Source organism: Homalodisca vitripennis, chromosome 3 (assembly GCF_021130785.1).
Source record: "Homalodisca vitripennis isolate AUS2020 chromosome 3, UT_GWSS_2.1, whole genome shotgun sequence".
Taxonomy (NCBI): domain Eukaryota; kingdom Metazoa; phylum Arthropoda; class Insecta; order Hemiptera; family Cicadellidae; genus Homalodisca; species Homalodisca vitripennis.
In genome coordinates, this window is record NC_060209.1 from 191,703,087 (window position 1) to 191,720,880 (window position 17,794).

General features: G+C 33.7%; 2 protein-coding genes across 2 annotated transcripts in view; one reads left to right on the plus strand and one right to left on the minus strand.

Annotated features, from left to right (window-relative positions):
* The window catches only part of LOC124358529 (regulator of telomere elongation helicase 1 homolog), a 76,289-nt gene extending 65,576 nt beyond the window's left edge, over positions 1-10,713 (plus strand). Inside the window, 3 exon segments of the mRNA XM_046810827.1 lie at positions 2,987-3,175; positions 3,895-4,042; positions 10,109-10,713. Coding sequence (XP_046666783.1) covers positions 2,987-3,175; positions 3,895-4,042; positions 10,109-10,188 — 417 coding nt within the window. The 3' untranslated portion in view covers positions 10,189-10,713.
* A 1,421-nt stretch (positions 10,714-12,134) lies between these two features.
* Positions 12,135-17,794, minus strand: part of LOC124357923 (tryptophan 2,3-dioxygenase) — a 58,234-nt gene continuing 52,574 nt past the window's right edge. The window contains exon 9 of the mRNA XM_046810040.1: positions 12,135-16,783. Within this exon, the coding sequence (XP_046665996.1) occupies positions 16,618-16,783 (166 nt within the window). The 3' untranslated portion in view covers positions 12,135-16,617. The remainder of the gene's footprint in view (positions 16,784-17,794) is intronic.

Consider the following 17,794-nt stretch of genomic DNA (forward strand, 5'->3'; position numbering starts at 1 on the left):
GAATTTGGAGCTACTGCACAATAGCATTTTTCTGCCAAAGTTGAGTCTGAACCTGAGGAGAAAGCTCTTATACAATCTTATTTCGGGCTTTTTCACTGTCATTTAAATTATGATTTGATTGTTTGGGACTCTTCTCCTTACGCAAAATAAAGTATTCATCATCCAAAAAGAAGCTGTCAGAATATTGGCCGGAGTCAATAAATATCATAGTTGCAGAGAACTTTTCAAACTTTTTAAAATATTAACATTATTCTCTTTATATATACAACAATACCTACTTTACCTCTGAGCTAATAATTTAGATAACGTAAATGTAAGGAAAAATGTTTATAATTATGAAACAAGAAGTTGTAACAATATCAACCTACCTCAAACTAGACCAGCTAAAACCGAAAAAAGCCCAATGATGATGGCTATTAGACTATACTACAATAAGTTACCATTAGATATAAGGATGCTAAGTGATATGGAATTTAAAGCTGAACTAAATAATTTTCTTTGTAAAAGATCATTTTATTCGGTGGAAGAGTACATCTCAACAGTGTGGATGAAGCAAGACTTTTAGAATGTTCATTTTTTACAAAAGTTGTAATATTGTATTGACGTGCCAATGTATTTGTGTGGAATATTTTTTGGCAGAATAAAATTCTTATTCTAATCTATGGATGGGCAAAAAGTAGTTGGAGCCATGCTTTGTATGGTATTGGCGTGTGTCATTTCATATAAGACTCCCCCGGCTCTTTGCTTATACAATGACTTGTAAAGTGCTTGCACAATCTTTATCTTGCATGTTACATAAGGTTCATGATGGATTTCCAGGTTATTAAGGCCAGTAATAATCTGAGATACATCTTGTTCTTCTTTTACTCTTTCATTTAAGATAAAACAAACAACAGCCCACTGTATCTGTGTATTTTAAAATCTTATCCATGTGTCTTTATCTATTACTTTTTTAATTAAAAATCATTGTTATCATTAACTACTTATCCATATATTCTAGCATTAATAATTACCACCAAAAGTGTAAAAACTATTGTTATCACAGTTATATAACAATGCATGTAACGCATAACAAGTACAGGGTGCGGCAGCATAACTTCCTTTTTTCAAAACTCAATAAAAACTATTGTATGCATCAGAAAATATTTATTTAGTTTTTATAATGTAGGTACATGTCTAAAGTTTTTATTTACATTGTTTTGAAGATCAAATCTGTTAGGTGACGTCCCCCATTCTCCATACATTGCGTAAGCCGATTTCTGGCGTTTGTCATGACTGTTGTTAGCGTAGCAGGTGTTATGTTAGCAATTTCTTCTCGGATGTTGGTCTTCAAATCTTGTAGGGTTCTTGGACGGTTCACATAAACACGGGATTTCAAAAAACCCCATAGAAAAAAATCACAAGGTGACAGATCGGGAGAGCGTGTAATTCCATTCCAAATCGCCTCTAATTGAGATAAGGCGCTCTGGAAAGTTTTCCCTCAAAACAGCCATCGATGCTCTCGAAGTGTGTGCTGTTGCACCGTCTTGTTGGAACCAAGTGTCCCCCCAAATCCAAATCTTCTAGACGTGGGGAAAAAAAAATTCTGTACCATGTTAACATACCGGTCCGAAGTCACTGTCACTAACCTCATTTTCCTCAAAAAAACCAGAGACCAATAATTCCAGCTGAGGAAATTGCACACCACACTGTGACTTTCGGTGAATGCAAAGGCCTTTGATGCAATTCTCGAGGGTTGATGTCAGCCCAGTAGCGCATGTTTTGTTTGTTAACCGACCCACACAAATGAAAATGGGCTTCATCACTAAAAAAAACAATAGCACCCTCGGGAACGACATCAAGAAGAAGCTCACACGCGTTCATCCGAGAATTGAAGTCACGATCTGAAAGTTCCTGCACTATCGCCATCTTATAGGGATGAAAATGAAGATCATCACGAAGAATTCTTCTCACAGAACGATCGGATAGTCCAAGGGCAGATGCGTGTTTGCGCGCAGAACGCCATGGTGATCGCAACATTGATGCTCTCACTGCTTCATCGATGTTCTCAGGTGATCTAACGGGCCGAGGGACTCCAGTTCTTCGTTTTGTCGCACTTGCAGTTTGTCTGAATGTAGTGACCCATGTAACAATTGATTTGCGGTCTGGGACGGGAGCCAACGGGGCTAAATTAAAGCGATTCCGAAATGCACGCTGTGTTGCAATAACCGAACATCCGCTTGAAAAGTAGGCCTCAACGGCAAAGGCACGCTCCTCACTATTCCAACGCAGGATGGCGACTGAAACGTGTCGGGACAAAACTTTACAGTACCCCCTCTTGAATGAGACCACTAGCGCTCCACTATGACATCAACTAACTGAATGGCGCGCATTTTAAAAAAGGAAGTTATGCTGCCGCACCCTGTATTTGCTTCAATCAAAGCTTCAACTGTGATTTCTTTTCCTGTTATAATAAATGTAATAATTTGTTAATTTATATTTTCTATAGTTGTACCTGATTATTTTTTAGAAGCTCTATTTTGACTTAATTGCACAACACAATCAGAAAAAATTAATATTACTGAATATTTAAATACAATGGCAGTAAAGTAACCGATTATAAAATTAAATAGATATTAACATTCATTGGCTTATTTTTGTGTTTTGTTTAGGAATGTCTGTTTTTTTCTTATTGCTATTCCAAAGAGAGATTTTAGCGTGCCATTGAAAACAATAATACATTAACCTTGGGTCTTCCAACAATGTGGTTTTGGGCTTGGGTAAGAGATCCAAAATTTTTAGAAGTTTGTGTGCTTAGTATGACAATATTGTCTTGTTTTACTTAGCACAAAGATTTCTTTTAACTCCTCTCTTCCAGTTCTTTAAGCAAGTTTTCTTCTCCTGTTTGAGGTTATATATTCCTAGCATAAATAGGAAAAAGGATAATAACCTTTTATTTGTAATAGAAAACTAATTCTCTCCTCAATAAATTCCCGTCAAATTGCAGAGTGAATCAAGAAAAAAAGATATTCTGAGGAAATGCTTTAACCAACCCAAGGAAGAACCAACACAGCCACAAGTTCTGCCTGTTGCCAAGAAGAGAAAGCTTCAAATTGTGCCTTTAAAGTTTGACTCCAGCGAACCTTCCTCCAGCGAAGCGGAACGTTCCAAGACCAGCATGGAATATATCAGAGAGGTAATAGATACAAAACTGGGGGTGGATCTAGATAGCAACTTTTTCAGAATTTAACTGAGTTCTGACATAAGTCATGAATGTCTGATAGTTTTATTTCTCAAGAAAAAGCTCAGGATGTAGAAACTTAAAAATATTATTTTTGTACTAAAAAAATTTGAAATGTCATCTGACTCACTTATAGCCACCATGAGATATCTTAAAAATATGGGTTGTACAACTGCAACAGTCTCTGCCAATCTACAGAGCAACACAAGACCATGTATCGCTGATGTGAATTAAAATATATGGATAGAGGTACAGATTGCCTACCTGTAGATACATGGTTATATTGTAATTCAAATTCATTTATTGTTATTAAGCATACAATGCAATAGACAGTGTCACAAGTAACCTAAGAATAAATTATCATAATAAAATATATAAATTAAAATCTCAATTTAAAAACAAACATTAAACAACACATAAAAATTCAAAGTTTATTCTCTAATGAAGTAATTAAAAACTCAATAACATTATAAAAAAGGATTTCCCAAACCATGTGTACATAACCTTTTCAAATCTATTTTTATTTGCAAGATGGGCTGAGTAAGGAAGTTTATCAAATATGTTATACGTATTACATTCAAAGATGACAAATTATCATCAATTCAAATCAGAACGAGTAATGTTAAGAGTTTGGAAAAGTGTGTATATATTCATAGATATTTGTATGTGTTCAGGTAAAGAGCAGGATAAGTGATGACAACTTTCTCCAGTTGAAGAATGCAGTCAAGGCCTACGCACATCCTCAACAGTCCAACTACAACAATACCATTTTGTGTCTTCGCAAAGTCTTCCCTGATTCTAAAACCAAAGACCTTTTCATCGGTTGGTAACTATGCTGATTTAGATAATTTTTTATGTCATATTAATAGTTAATACAAGGCATGATTTTAACCCTTTTAGGACCAGACCAAAATATGACATGTGCAAAGAAAATTTTTTTTGTTTTTCTGGCCATGCTCCAAGAACTGTGCATATTAAAAATGTGCGATTTTTTCAAGCGTTTGAAAGAAAAATCATATCTTCATAACTAATTACTGTACAGATTTGGTTTTAGGCTTAAAATGTTTATAATTAAACTGTGCATTGTGAAAAAAATAAAATTTAAGTCATTATATAGCAAAAACAATTTATCTGTTTAAAAAAAAAAAAAGAAAAAAAAATTTAAAAAATTGAGTTTGATCTTCAATAACTACCAAAAATAAGAATAAATTATCCATGGGAAATGGTATTTATTCGTTCTACATATAATTCTCTATAAGTGTACAAAATTTGAAAGCCCTGGAATAAAAAATAAAAAGGTTGTGAATGAATTAAATTTTTCTGTAACACTGGTTAAAAACACACTTTTCAGCATTATCCCAACATACAAAACCTTTATAGGCTACTAAGGATATTATTCATATTAGTCAACTTACCCATATGAAAATGAGGCTGTTCTTTCAGATCAAAAACACACTTTTTATACACTTTACACTATTTACAAAAATTTACAAAACGACTAGAATTCCTTAGCCTAGTCCTATTTTACACTTATGTTTCACAAGACAAAGAGGAGTGGCAGCCCTCCTTGCAATTAGAACATACAGTTCTGTGTCTTCTTTCTACTTTTGTTGTAGTCCTTGCCTTTTTTTTGTACAAACCCAGCAAGTTTTTTCCTTTTTGTCAGGCAATTTTTCTAAGCCCCTTGATGCTCGGTTACCTCCACCATCTTCAGGCAAGTCAAGTTCACGGTAATCCATCCACTCTTTTAACAAACCTTCCATAATTTTAACAATGAATTGATATCTGGATATGGGTTTCATGCCATTCTTAGTAGTGGTGTCTTTATATAGGATGTAAGCATTTAGGACCATTCTACCAAAAAAGATTAAATGTTACCTTTTTCCAATATTTTACGGTTCTGCTGTTCATCAATATAACCGTACAACATCATGTCAAAATGATCAATGCCGCCCATATAGCAGTTATAATTGTGAACAATAGCAGGTTTTTTTTTCAGTTGTTTGTCTTCCTCGCCTTGTTTTGGTAATTTCAACATTTTTTTATTTCAGGTCCAGAAGAAATTGATCAAAACTGGGTTTTTTTTTGGCTCTTTTTGTGCCGGTACGCCATGATGACTGTATTGCCATTTTTGCAATAAACTTTTTGTCCAGGCTCTAATTTTCCCTAGTACTTCAGCTGGCAAACCCTTTCTGTTCCGCCTTAACGTTGCCTGTTTGGAATGTGAGCTTTTCATACAACATTTGAACTAATGGTATGATACTAAAAAGTTATCTGTAAACACATGGTAACCTTTACCAAACATGTTACAGGCAGATAGTAACTTTGAAACAACAGTGTAGGCCAGACCCTTTTCTTTTATTTCAGTTCTATCTTGTTGAGATTTTGCACCTTTGTAACAAAAAAAGCTCATGCAATACTTACTAACAGAGTCGCCACAATACCCACATCTTGATACCCCATGTGGTGGTGCTTGTTTGGTAGGTATTGCTGAAGTTGAGATTGATTTTTTTTGTGCCAATTAATGTTTCATCTACTGATACTTGTGTGATGGGGTGTATAGTAATGTTTGAATAAGTTGTTGCAATGGTCTTCAAGTGGTTGAAAACTTCTGACATGGGTCATATCCTTCTTCGTTATATTTTGGAAGTTTAGAATTATCCACTAAGTGGAAAAATGAAAGTAGGGATTCAAATCTTGAGCGACTAAACATTTTTATTGAACCAAGGAGTTGCCTGAGAACTACTCTGTGACCAGTATGCTTTTATTGTAGGTTTCAGTATCAACCCCATGTTCAAAATAACTGCAATGAATCCTTTTATTTCTGGCACAGTCACCGGAACCCATTTTCTTAACTTACTTGTAGGCGATATAGAGTCACATCTTCTAGACAAGGTTTGTGCTGCATACCTATTAGTTTCATTGGTAAATAATCTTAACAAGGTTGCAGTAAAAAACAAATGAAAGTAATCAATAGGTTGTGATGTCTGAGGGTCCAAATTACAGTGTTTTGGACCGGGGTGTTTCATGAAATGCAAAACTGTGTATGAAATTATGAGTTTCTTTATCATCAATTTTTTGCCAGAGTTAGACTCATTTTCATAATAGACTGATTATTTACATTGATATTCTCATCGTCAGTATCTGAGCTCTCACTCAGAACTTGCCTTGTCTGTCTGGCAAGCAAGGCTAGGCCTAGGTTGATTTTCAACTAGCTTACGTCTCTTACAACTATCCTCACCTAAATCACTATCTTCAGATGAATCAGAATGCAAATGATTGGTTTCTAATGCTAGGCCTACCAACAAATAAATCCTTTCTGGATGTAGAGGGGGTTGAAGGATTGTAAGTTGGATCTAAATCACTATCGTCATCGAATAACTCTTCAAAAGATATATCCGATTCCAATTCTTTATCTAACTCACGATCAACTTCACTGGACCTCAGTAATTGTTCTGACATATTTCAGACAATTGGTTATTCAAAATAAAATAGGCACTTATAAAAAATAACTTAACTGAATACGCTAAACTCAATATAAGAACAACAAACCACACGCGAACTCGACATTCTCTGCAGGCTGCCGTAAACACACACAGCTGACAACATTACGATGCAACATGTCCATAAATATTTTTTTCTCTCCAAGCTGATGATTCCAAAGACGTTTAAAATTTGATATCATAGTAAGAAACATACAGGGAATAGAAAAAATAGTATATTTTATTATATATTAGAATACTAAAATATCTCTTAAAAAAATATGAAAAGTCCGCCGGCGATAAACCAGAACGGTTGGTCCTTTTCGCATAGTTCACTGCCGGCGATAAACCAGACGGTTGGTCCTTAAAGGGTTAAGTAAGTACCGTTTTGAAATTCCACCACTGCAGCTCTGTGATCGGTGCCCCACCCAGGACCAGCATCTGTTGGCAAACATAGACACTATTGTGCACATTTGAAATGCCTCTGTTGATTGAGAACACTGACAACTATGATAACGTACTGTTACCTGTTTTCTTAGGGCTAAATATGTTAAAGCAGAATTCGCGTCAGATTTGTGATGTACAACAAAATGTTATAAGTGATGGAATGGTATGCAAATGAGGAAGAGATTTCAAAGTTGGTTGAAAGAATATTCATTACTAGGAACAGAGTGGGTGGCTTGTTTATAGTATTTACTTGAAAAAGCTCTCCCTATGTTTAGAAGAAAATACCGAAACACTGATAAAAGTATTTGTTTGGCCTGGTATTATAAGCAGGGTTGCTACACTTCGGGAAAACCAAGAATTCTCAAGGAACTTTGCTAATTCTAGAAATTATCACATAATTTCTTTACTTCCTTTTGTTGAAAATGTCAGGTTAAAATATAGAAGCATATTTTAACGTCTTAGTAATAACGTGTCAAAGTAAAATCCCGAATCTGAAATTCACTGAATCTTCAACAGAATTCGAGTTCGAGACTCGATAATTGAACCTGTGGAGATCCAGCTTGTAATTAATTATCAGTTGATCACCGGTAGACAAATTACTGATTGCTAAAACGTGTTACTTACTTTTTGTTTGGGAAACCGTAAATAGATAAAATAATTAAAGAATTATCATATTTTGCTTGGTGTACTTATTTATGTGCTGTACTTACATGCTTTTCAATGAGTCTGTTGTGTATTTTGGCAGGCAGAGCTGTGAAGACAGCTGTTGATAGAATTAATAAATTATCAGTCCAAAAAGATTTACACCGGTTTAACAAATCTAGGTAACAATTTGTATTGATGTATAGTATTTGTGTTGGTGGAAATTGTGTCAAAATTGTGTGAAAAGTTGTATTGTAAAAATACACAATTACTTCTACAGACCGGTTTGTCTCCTTAGTTATTGAATGTCCCTCAAATTTGTAAGTTACTATATACAATAAATATGAAAATAATAGGACCTGAGTTGGAATATTTTACTTAACATTTAGTATGCATAATGATTTCAATTAAACTTTTAATGCAGCGTAACTGCAAATTTATCTTTTCATAACAGTCATAGTGATGGAGTGCATAGAGGTTTGTTTGGACTAGGCAATATTACTGTCAGCATGTTCACTGCCTTCTGCCTGGTTTGATAGTCAGATTCAGATTTTATATTATACATATTCATGGAGAACAGAACAAACATCAAAATTGGTGTTCATGTTACAGGAAAAGTATAATAGTCAGTGTTTTTAAAATTGATGCTGTTCTTGTTCTGCCAACCTTTCTATCATATTTTCTCACCCCTTTTTCTAATTATTTTGTCAGAAGGGCTGTCTCCAAGAATTCTTTCTCTGTGTAGAAAGGTCTGTCTTCCACTCATGCCAGTTCTCTACTTAAGCGTTGTCCATTTTCTTCCTTGAAGTGGGCGGGTATATGGTTATAAAGAAAGCTCATTTATAGCCATTAAATGATAAGTTGACAGTACAAAATTGGTTGTGTTTCTAGACTGGTTGGAAAATCAATTTTATACTGTAAATTATATGACTTTAAAATGCTGTTAAATTTGTTACGAACATTATCTTTGTTTAATACATTTATATTAAAATCACCAGTTTACAATACAATATTTCTAAATTTATTACACAGAATGTCCCATAGTGCATCGAACTTAGTCAAAAAAGGCTCAATGTAACAATGATTAGGACTTCTATACAAACAGGCTAATACAAAAAGAAAATTATTTCAAATGTATCTCAGAGAGACAGCACTCAAACTCCTTATCAGTTCCCAGAGACTTTACTGAAGAGATTGAAATGTTATTGCATTTTAAGTTATTTCGTGCTAAGATTAAAACACCTCCTCCACTGGAAGTTGTTCTGGCATAAAAAAAGATTTTTTTAAAGCTTGTAATATTTAAAATTTCAAGTTCAGTCTGTGTCACTTTGTGTTCAGATAAGGCAATGACATCGGGCTGAACTTCATCTAGTAAAATTTTTAACAAGTTTATTTGAGACGGCAAATGTTGTACATTTTGGTGAAGTATGCACACATCTCTTATAGTAAAATCTCCAGAAATATCCTTACACAACCCTGAATCTAATTTAAACTCATTATTGCCTGTAGTAAACATTTGCCATCTATCTAACTATGAACCCGTATTACTATATTTGGACTTAAATCTAAAAAAGATTCTGCTGTCCTTAAATCACCAGGCTCAGAGGTATTTGCAGGAAAATCTGTTTTCTCGGGAACCTGCATTTTTGTAGAAGCTATGACATAAGGAGAGGACTCAACACAGGATTCCGAAAACCGTGGGCTTGTGGTCAGTCTTTCAGGAGAAGCGGTTATTGTAGATGTTGTCACTTTTGAAGATCTTAATATCACTGGCCAAGTATCTGTCTACTTCAGAAGTACGCAAATTGTCTTGTTCCATGAAGTAGCGGAAGAACTAAAAACTCATTCAACAACTATAAACAGTTAAACACTAAACATTGAGAACACGATACATAGAATGTAAGCAGAACATTGAAGTGATGAAAATTGAGCACATGGAAAAATGTAAACAATAACAAAACAAGCTATTTGTTGTGGTTCCAGTGTGCAATTATAACGAATCGAAACGGAATAATTGCGTATAAGGTTGTTTACTAAAACATGTTTTTAATATAAATTACAAAAAAACTGTGATGCAATTTATTTTTTATTTTATTACAAAAAAAGAATATAAATGTGCTTGAGCAGTAATTTGACAATAATTATTTTCTCAAATGCTTGCAAATCCAATGAAAACATTGAGGCAATTTGTGAATGAATCAGTGAGAGAGAAATAGAAGCACTTGCATTTTACTGTAGTAGTTCTCCTGCAAGACCGTTCCAATTGTCACGGGAATATACATTTCAACTTAATAACAGACAATGAATTTGATTGCAGGTTTCAAGAGGTATATAAAAGCTGAGCATTTGAAGCAATTTGAAGAACTGTGTCTGAAGTTGTTTGGCTCAACGACGTGACACATCTCGACTGATAGCTGATTGGCTGAACTGTAATCATCACGACTGCTCCTGCCTTCGTGTCTGGACAAGACAGCGCTCGTACTTGTCTAACTGTGACGGCTGCATGGACGTCAGTTCTGTCATTATCATCCAGAGTTAGATTAGTTGTTACATGTTAAAATTGTATAGATTGATATTATTTATTTTAATAAAACAAGAAATTACTAAATCGTCAAGATCAATATCCCATTAATTCAGTTCCTGCAGCAGTCATTTTTAACATATTATCCTAAATAAACATACAAATTGTTAGAACTTCGAATGAGTATATTCCTATTTTTATATGTAAAATAGTGTTAGTGTACCTGGGAGTTAATTATGCAACACAAAGATTGTGTCAAAGTTGATTAAGCGATGGCGGTCACAACTGTAAATAAGAAAAGAGTAGTTAAATGAGACAGGAACTTTTTATAATGCACCACTGTTATTTTATATTTTAAATTAAGTTGTATAACTGGTTGAAATACAGCAATTTCATTATTACTGTATGTTTCTTATTTTATTACCTTCTCCTTGATTTTATCTCTCCTTTTCTTTGTGCTGATACCTTCACTGCTTTCGTATATACTTGCTTGCTGTGCTCTCCTGGTCGTGCCGGTGCTCGTCATATGTATATGTAAAGGTTGGGTTTTATGTTTGTTATTGGTTGAGGATTTTAATTTACTTCTATTTGTCCTCTTACTGCTGTATGCATACATTTCCTCCATGTTTTTGTTGGATTTTCTAGCATTTGGGGAAATAATTATTGTCAAGTAACTACTCAAGCAATATATTTTATATATATATTTTTTGTAATATGGATTTAAATGGATTATATGAACATATTTAGAAGAATAGGTACAGGTATGAGAGTTTAAAATTTAGAATTAATTATGATGTTTGCCATACAATGTGTAATTGTTACGAGCAATTAAAGATTTGATTTTATTTCATTGATATAGTTTTGTCAACTTTATTCTCATTAATATTTTTGTCAATAGACTCTGAATCTGGTAGTACTTCATTAGATGTACTCATGTTCACTGAGACATGTTCAGGTTCACTAATGACAGCAGAAGAACTAGAAGGAGCAGAATAGAATGTGAGCTTTTGAAATAAGCGCTTGAGTTGTTGCCTTCTCTTCTCGTACTACCTTGCGTTTTTGTGCTCCAGACAGTCTTTTAGTGGCACACCAAACTCAATCGAGTGATAACCAAAGAGACAACCACCAACACAAACTCTCGCCCTCGCTCAGTTAGGTATGATTTTAAAAGTACCAATCCAGAATTTTTGATGCCATAATAAGATAATTTAGAGAGCATGATTTCTCTCGGGACACAGTCAAAAGCTCTGGTGAGGTCAAAAAGGGTTGCTGTAGTGGCAGCTTTGGCCTCGATGCCATTAACTATCAATCCCACCAAAGCCCCGACCGCATCCAGAGTGCATCTTTCTCCTTTTGAAGTTTTGAAAAAATGGGTACCACAGAGATCGGTCTTTAGGAACCCGGTAAATCCTTGGAACCCTTTTTATAAATAAGAACAGTTTTTGATATTTTTAAAGATTTTTGGTAAACTTCTAAAAACAAGTACGGGATGTTCTACCAAGTAGATTTTCAGCAGATGGATTATTAGGAGTAATGTTTAGTCGTATTTCTTTCACGGTGTCAATGAAGAAATCCGAAAATCCTTCAGGTGAAATGTTGGGGCTGGATAAAGGCGTATGTCTTCTGACAGCAGCAATAATGGACCACTCAGCTTTACAGGGATTTGACTCAGAGTTGGTTAATTTCTCATCAGTCGCATTGAGCTTCGCCCTCTTCAGGTCATTTTTAATTATGTTTTACATCAATCAAGACAAGTTTATGTGGGTTATGTGAGCATATTGCAGAATTTAATTGTCCAGGTTTTATAATCAAAGCACATAAGTCAATTTGTACTGTTTTATTCATTTTTATGTACATCATGAGCTATTACAGTATATAAATAATATTGAAGGTGCATATCAGAACACAGTGGGTGGTGTTGCTTATTTATAGACTGGTTTTATAAATAATTAGTTCTTATTTTCAGATATATTTGTCTTGTTTTTAATGTTTATGTTAATATTGCAATATATTTTTCCTTGATTTCAAATTTTCTGTTGTTTTAAAATAATTTATATACAGAAAATAAACATATATTTATATAAATTGAAATTTATTTAATGACTCCTGAGATCTTCTCAGTTCACTCTTCAGTATCTCAAGGTTTTTAATTCCTCTTTAATAAATCAGAATTTATTGTTGCTTGTAGTTGTTAAATGCTAACCCTGTTCTAAAGACAAAATTTAAAAATATAGTGATTCAGTTTGGTACAGTAGACCCTCTATAATCCAGTGTATTTTGATGAGTGTGGAGTGGTTCAAGTTGAGACAAGTTACTGGAAACTGTTGTAAACAAACAACCTACGATTGCTCAGTTGTCTCATGGTTTACCCGCTGTTAACGTTAACAGTGCCAGTGTTATCCGTGTTATTGCTACTGTGCTTAATTTATATTTCAAGACAGTAAGAGAAAAATGCCTCACTCAGTGTAAATGAAAACTTAACTCTGCTTCAGAAGAACGGGATTTTAAAGAGACTTGATAAAGGCGATAAGCTTGCTAACCTCGCAGATAAATATGGTATCTGTCACACAACGATACATGACATACAGAAGAACAGTGAAAGATTTTAATTTTTTTGCAAAAGCAATGACAATGTGAAAAGTGCCAGGAAAACACTGAAAAAAGGTAAATTTTCTCAGGTTGAGGACAGCTTGTATGCGTGGTGTCTTCAAGAACAGAACAGGCAAACACCAATTTTAGGAGAGATTCTTAAAGAAAAGGCAAAGGTTTTCTGTGAGAAGATAATGGAAAAAAAAACGGTTTTAAAGCAAAAGGATGGTTAGAAAAATTCAAAAAGCATTTCGGAATTCGGTTGTTACGTACGACAGACATAAAACTATCATGTGAACCATTCAAGGAAAAGTTTATGTTAGTTGGAGGAACTAGACCTAACTCCTGATGAAGTTTATAACACAGATGAGAGTGGTTTATTTGCTTGTACCCAATGTTGCGATGAATGTTTTTGTAACTTCTGTGAAGTGGGCAAAGGAAATGACTGTCTTCTAGTGATGTTCTTGTTTTAAAGAGGCTTCAAGAGAAAGTATTAAAAGTATCATTTCAAACCAAGAAACAAAAGAAAATCAAAAATGTTTTACTCTAATGGAATAGATTTACCACACCGTAAGTTAAGGTTATGTTTACGTCTAGTGTGATACAGCACTTATATAGAAACCAATGATTAAAATAATGTTTAAAGAAACTGTTTTAATGCCTTTCATTTAAATTTAGCACACAAGTACTGTAACAGTAATTTTGAATAGTGTTCAGTGTAATAAAGCACACATTTGGAACAATTTAAGCATTTTTATTGATGTCCTTCCAATAATCCGGCGTTTTCACTAATCCGGCAATACCGTGCTCTGATATCTGCTGGATCAGTGAGAGTCTACTGTAGGTAAATGCTTTACGGTTAGCTTACCAGATATCAAATAGTGCTATTATGTAGTAAATAAACACCATCTTAAAATTAAAAATACCTTTAATTGTTATCTCTATTACAGTTAAAGAATGTGTAGAGCACTGCAGTTAATATTGAGTGGCAAAATCTGTGAAAACAAAAAAATGTATTTAAGAGTTAAACATTAACTGTGTAAAAGGTGAAAAATACTGGAAACTAAAATTACAATGAAATGATTGATTCACAAAGTAGTAAACAATAACAATAAACGAACTACTCTAGTACAGTGGTGACAGTAGACTGTGTGCTAGTACAGCCAGTACCAACAGTACATAGTACAGTACTTGTGATAATGTGAGAAGCTATGTTGAGCTGTCACTGGAAGATAAGGCTCATAGGAATTGGGCTTTCAAATCAAATTGAAAGTATTTAAATTCTAATGGAAATAATATGATTTTGTTATATTTTGTGTTTTGATAATATATAGAAGGGCTAAAAAACTGTTTGGTAATTAGTTTCTAGTCTTACTAGTATGAAGCAGTGTACAATCTGGATATCATTACTTGAGTTACGGCACATTCTCGGCTGTGGTTAGTGGTTTATACGACTGTACATTTCTGTCACAATTAATGTTTCGAAGCGATGAACATCGGTTTAATGTCAATGCGTCTGTAACCTTAGTCAATGCAAAGACTGAATGTCCAAGTTCAAATGTGAAAGTTTGCAAAATCAGAAATTGATTATTGTTTAGTGATAGCTCCAAAACCATCAATGAACCGGCCTTCCAGTGAACAAATGGCAGTGAAAGTGACAAAACTGTTACACAGGTTCTCAAACATTCTTGCAAATCTTTTCTCCTTTATGCAGATAACACTGTACACATTGCAATGATTATTCTGCAGATATAAAACGTACAATGTTCCCTAGAAATGTACTACATTAGGAAGATAAAAATTGATCAAGGTTATTTTCTAGATGAGATAATACCCTCTCATATTATGTTTTTAATTGCTTTGTAAACATAACAAAATATTTTTACAAAAAATTTGTTAAATCATATGTATAATTAACCCCTCAACAGTTTTTTTTTTTTTTTTAGCTCTAATAAAGTGTTCTCTTTTGTTTTATTATGTACTGTACACTAAATAACAAAATGTTGTGAAATGTAATTTTGTTGCCTATTTTTACTACAGAGCTAATTCAACTCAATTTACCTCATCATTTTGGATTTTGCTAAAATTTGTAATAGGTACTCATAGTAAATGCTTAGATTAAAAAATACAAAATTTAAAACATTTTATCTTCAACCATTTCTGAAATACAGCTGTGTAAAGTTTCCAAAACTAACCAATAATAATAATATTTAATGGTTAATAATAATTCTGAATGAAAATATATTTGAATAATCGTAATATTTTGATTGGCAACACATAATCAAAAGAAATAGAAAATTTATCGAAGAATGTATTAAAAGAGGAAAATGGTGATAAAAAAAGTTATATTAAAAAAACCTGCCAGTTTTGTCAGTGGCTATGATGAATTAATTCATAAAAGTTGTTAAGGGGTCAACAAAATTAGTCACAAACAACGCAATAAAATATTTAAACTTAACAATTTGAAAGTTTGACTAATAATATAATGTATAATAGTAAAAAACAAGAACCTGTAACGCATAAAGGCAAAACAATCATTAACAAGCTTTACATAAAACCACCAACAAATTTCAATAATACAATGACCTAAATATTAAGTAAGGTAATATAAACAAAATACTTGTACCAACTGGTAAAGTAGAATTAGTACAACTTATTTGGTTAAAACTGTTCTTATCATGTAAATAGTAATAATTCATTTCATTTACCTTTTAAATTAGCTAAATGACTAGAAAGTGCTAAATTTACTTCCTTTCGTACCTAACACAAAACTATTAAGCTGAGATTGTTAAGTAATTCAGTTTTGATTTCAGCTAATAAATAATAGGCAGTATAATCTAATAAATTAACTATTCCTATAATAAAAAATAGAGTACTTGAACAAGCTAGTGTAAACAAGATATAAATTTTAAAATATTTAATAATGAAACCAGGCCTATTTTATTAGTACATAGAATTATCCTTAACTAATTTGTATTTGCTTGTAAGAGTCAGGCATATTTAAGGATTCTCCTGACTAAGATTGTGTTATATTTTTACATTTTGATTTAATTTAGAGTATTTTTTATTTATCTGCTACATTACATTAGTTTAATTTATTTGAAGTTACTGGAAATATACAAATAAATTTTAATTACAGAAAAATTATATAAAGTTATAATGTTAAATACTTACTTACAGGGTAAAAATAAGCTCCCATTAATTTGAGTATCAATATAAATATTAAATTGTACAATATTCATGAAATTTCTAAAAATATTTTAAACCATATTGATTTTCTCTTTTTCTGAAAATGTAGGGTAGGAACAAATTGAACATTTTAAAATTTAACTACCAACCTGTGACCCGTTAAATTCAATGCCCACTGCAAAAACCTTTATTATTTTGTCCATATAGCAAGTGACAGGACAAACAATACTAGGTTTTATAATTATATTTTTTTCAGAAATAGCTGTACACCCATTGGGAATGGTTATGTTACCCATTGTTCCAATGAGAGCAAACACTTTAGTTTTGTTTCATTCCTTGTATGATTCCAAAGACCTGTGGACATATCAAACAGCACTGTTGGTTCTTCACCACTCTCGATAATTGCTGCCAATCTTTGCCAAGTTTTACTTTGCTTATCTATTGACGACTGGGCAGCCATTAGTGAGTCGGTAGGAGGTTGGTAGCAGTGTGGGTAGCTAGCACCAGTGTTACCGTGGTGAACGTGTTCAGTCGTGTACAGGCTTGTCGGAATCACAGTCGCAGTGACGTTCCCGCAGACCTCCCAGCGACGACAGCTGACTCTTTATGGTTCCGGTCAGTGGAGGGATGTGGTTTCGTGGCAGCAGAAATGCTGACAGGTTGAAAAGATCCAGGAATACTTTGTAACGGTCACTGGAAACATTGTGTTCATCAGTTGTTAGTAGCACACACAACCGTCCCAATTACTTAGTTTTGTGGTATAATTTATTATATGACACAAGGCTGTAACGTTCCAACATGTGGAAATAAAGTTGTATTGATAGCATAATAATAAGAAGAGAAAAAATGAGAATAAACTTAACAGTGAGATTATGATGAAAAAATTATGTTGTATAAGTTACTTAGTTAGAAACCTCATTGATATAAAAATAGGAGAGAATAGAAAAGTGCTAGGCTACTGTTTAGACATTGATTGTACAACACATTCCATCACTCAGGACTAGGCTACTGTTTAGACATTGATTGTACAACACATTCCATCACTCAGGACTAGGCTACTGTTTAGACATTGATTGTACAACACATTCCATCACTCAGGAAGTGAAACACTAAAGGAATAAACAATTGGAATTGCAAGTTTTCGAAAATTCCAGATTTATAACCTTAGAGGAAGGAAAATCGGAGGCTTATGTGGAAGCTGAAATAACAGTTTTGGCTGATACGAGGGATAGACTAGAGAGAGAGAGGGAGATCTATAGCCACTCGTGTAAGATGTTACACGTTGGATCTGAGTTAGAGAGAGCCTGGGTTCAAATCCTGTCTGTGACCTTAGTACTTTATATCAGTACCATCGACCTTATACTGTATTGACTCTTTCTTATTCTGTTTGATAACATCCTCACACAGTCCAATGGCTCATGGGAACGGGCAGAAAAAGGCCTAAAAGGGGATCAATTTCTTCTTTATTACGAGGGGTATTAGAAAAATAAGGTTCCCTATGCCGCCGAGACAGAATGCAATATGTTGGGAGAAATCTGGAAAACACTGTCTTACTCATCAGCTGTCCCTCTCTCTATCCATACCACTCGCACCTCGCTTCGTCCAACAGTGCCGGCCTAGCTGCCTTCTAAGATGGAGCTTCCCTATCGTTGTTACCGCCAGGTGCGAAATTCGTGCTATGATACGTTTTTTTAAATGCAAAAC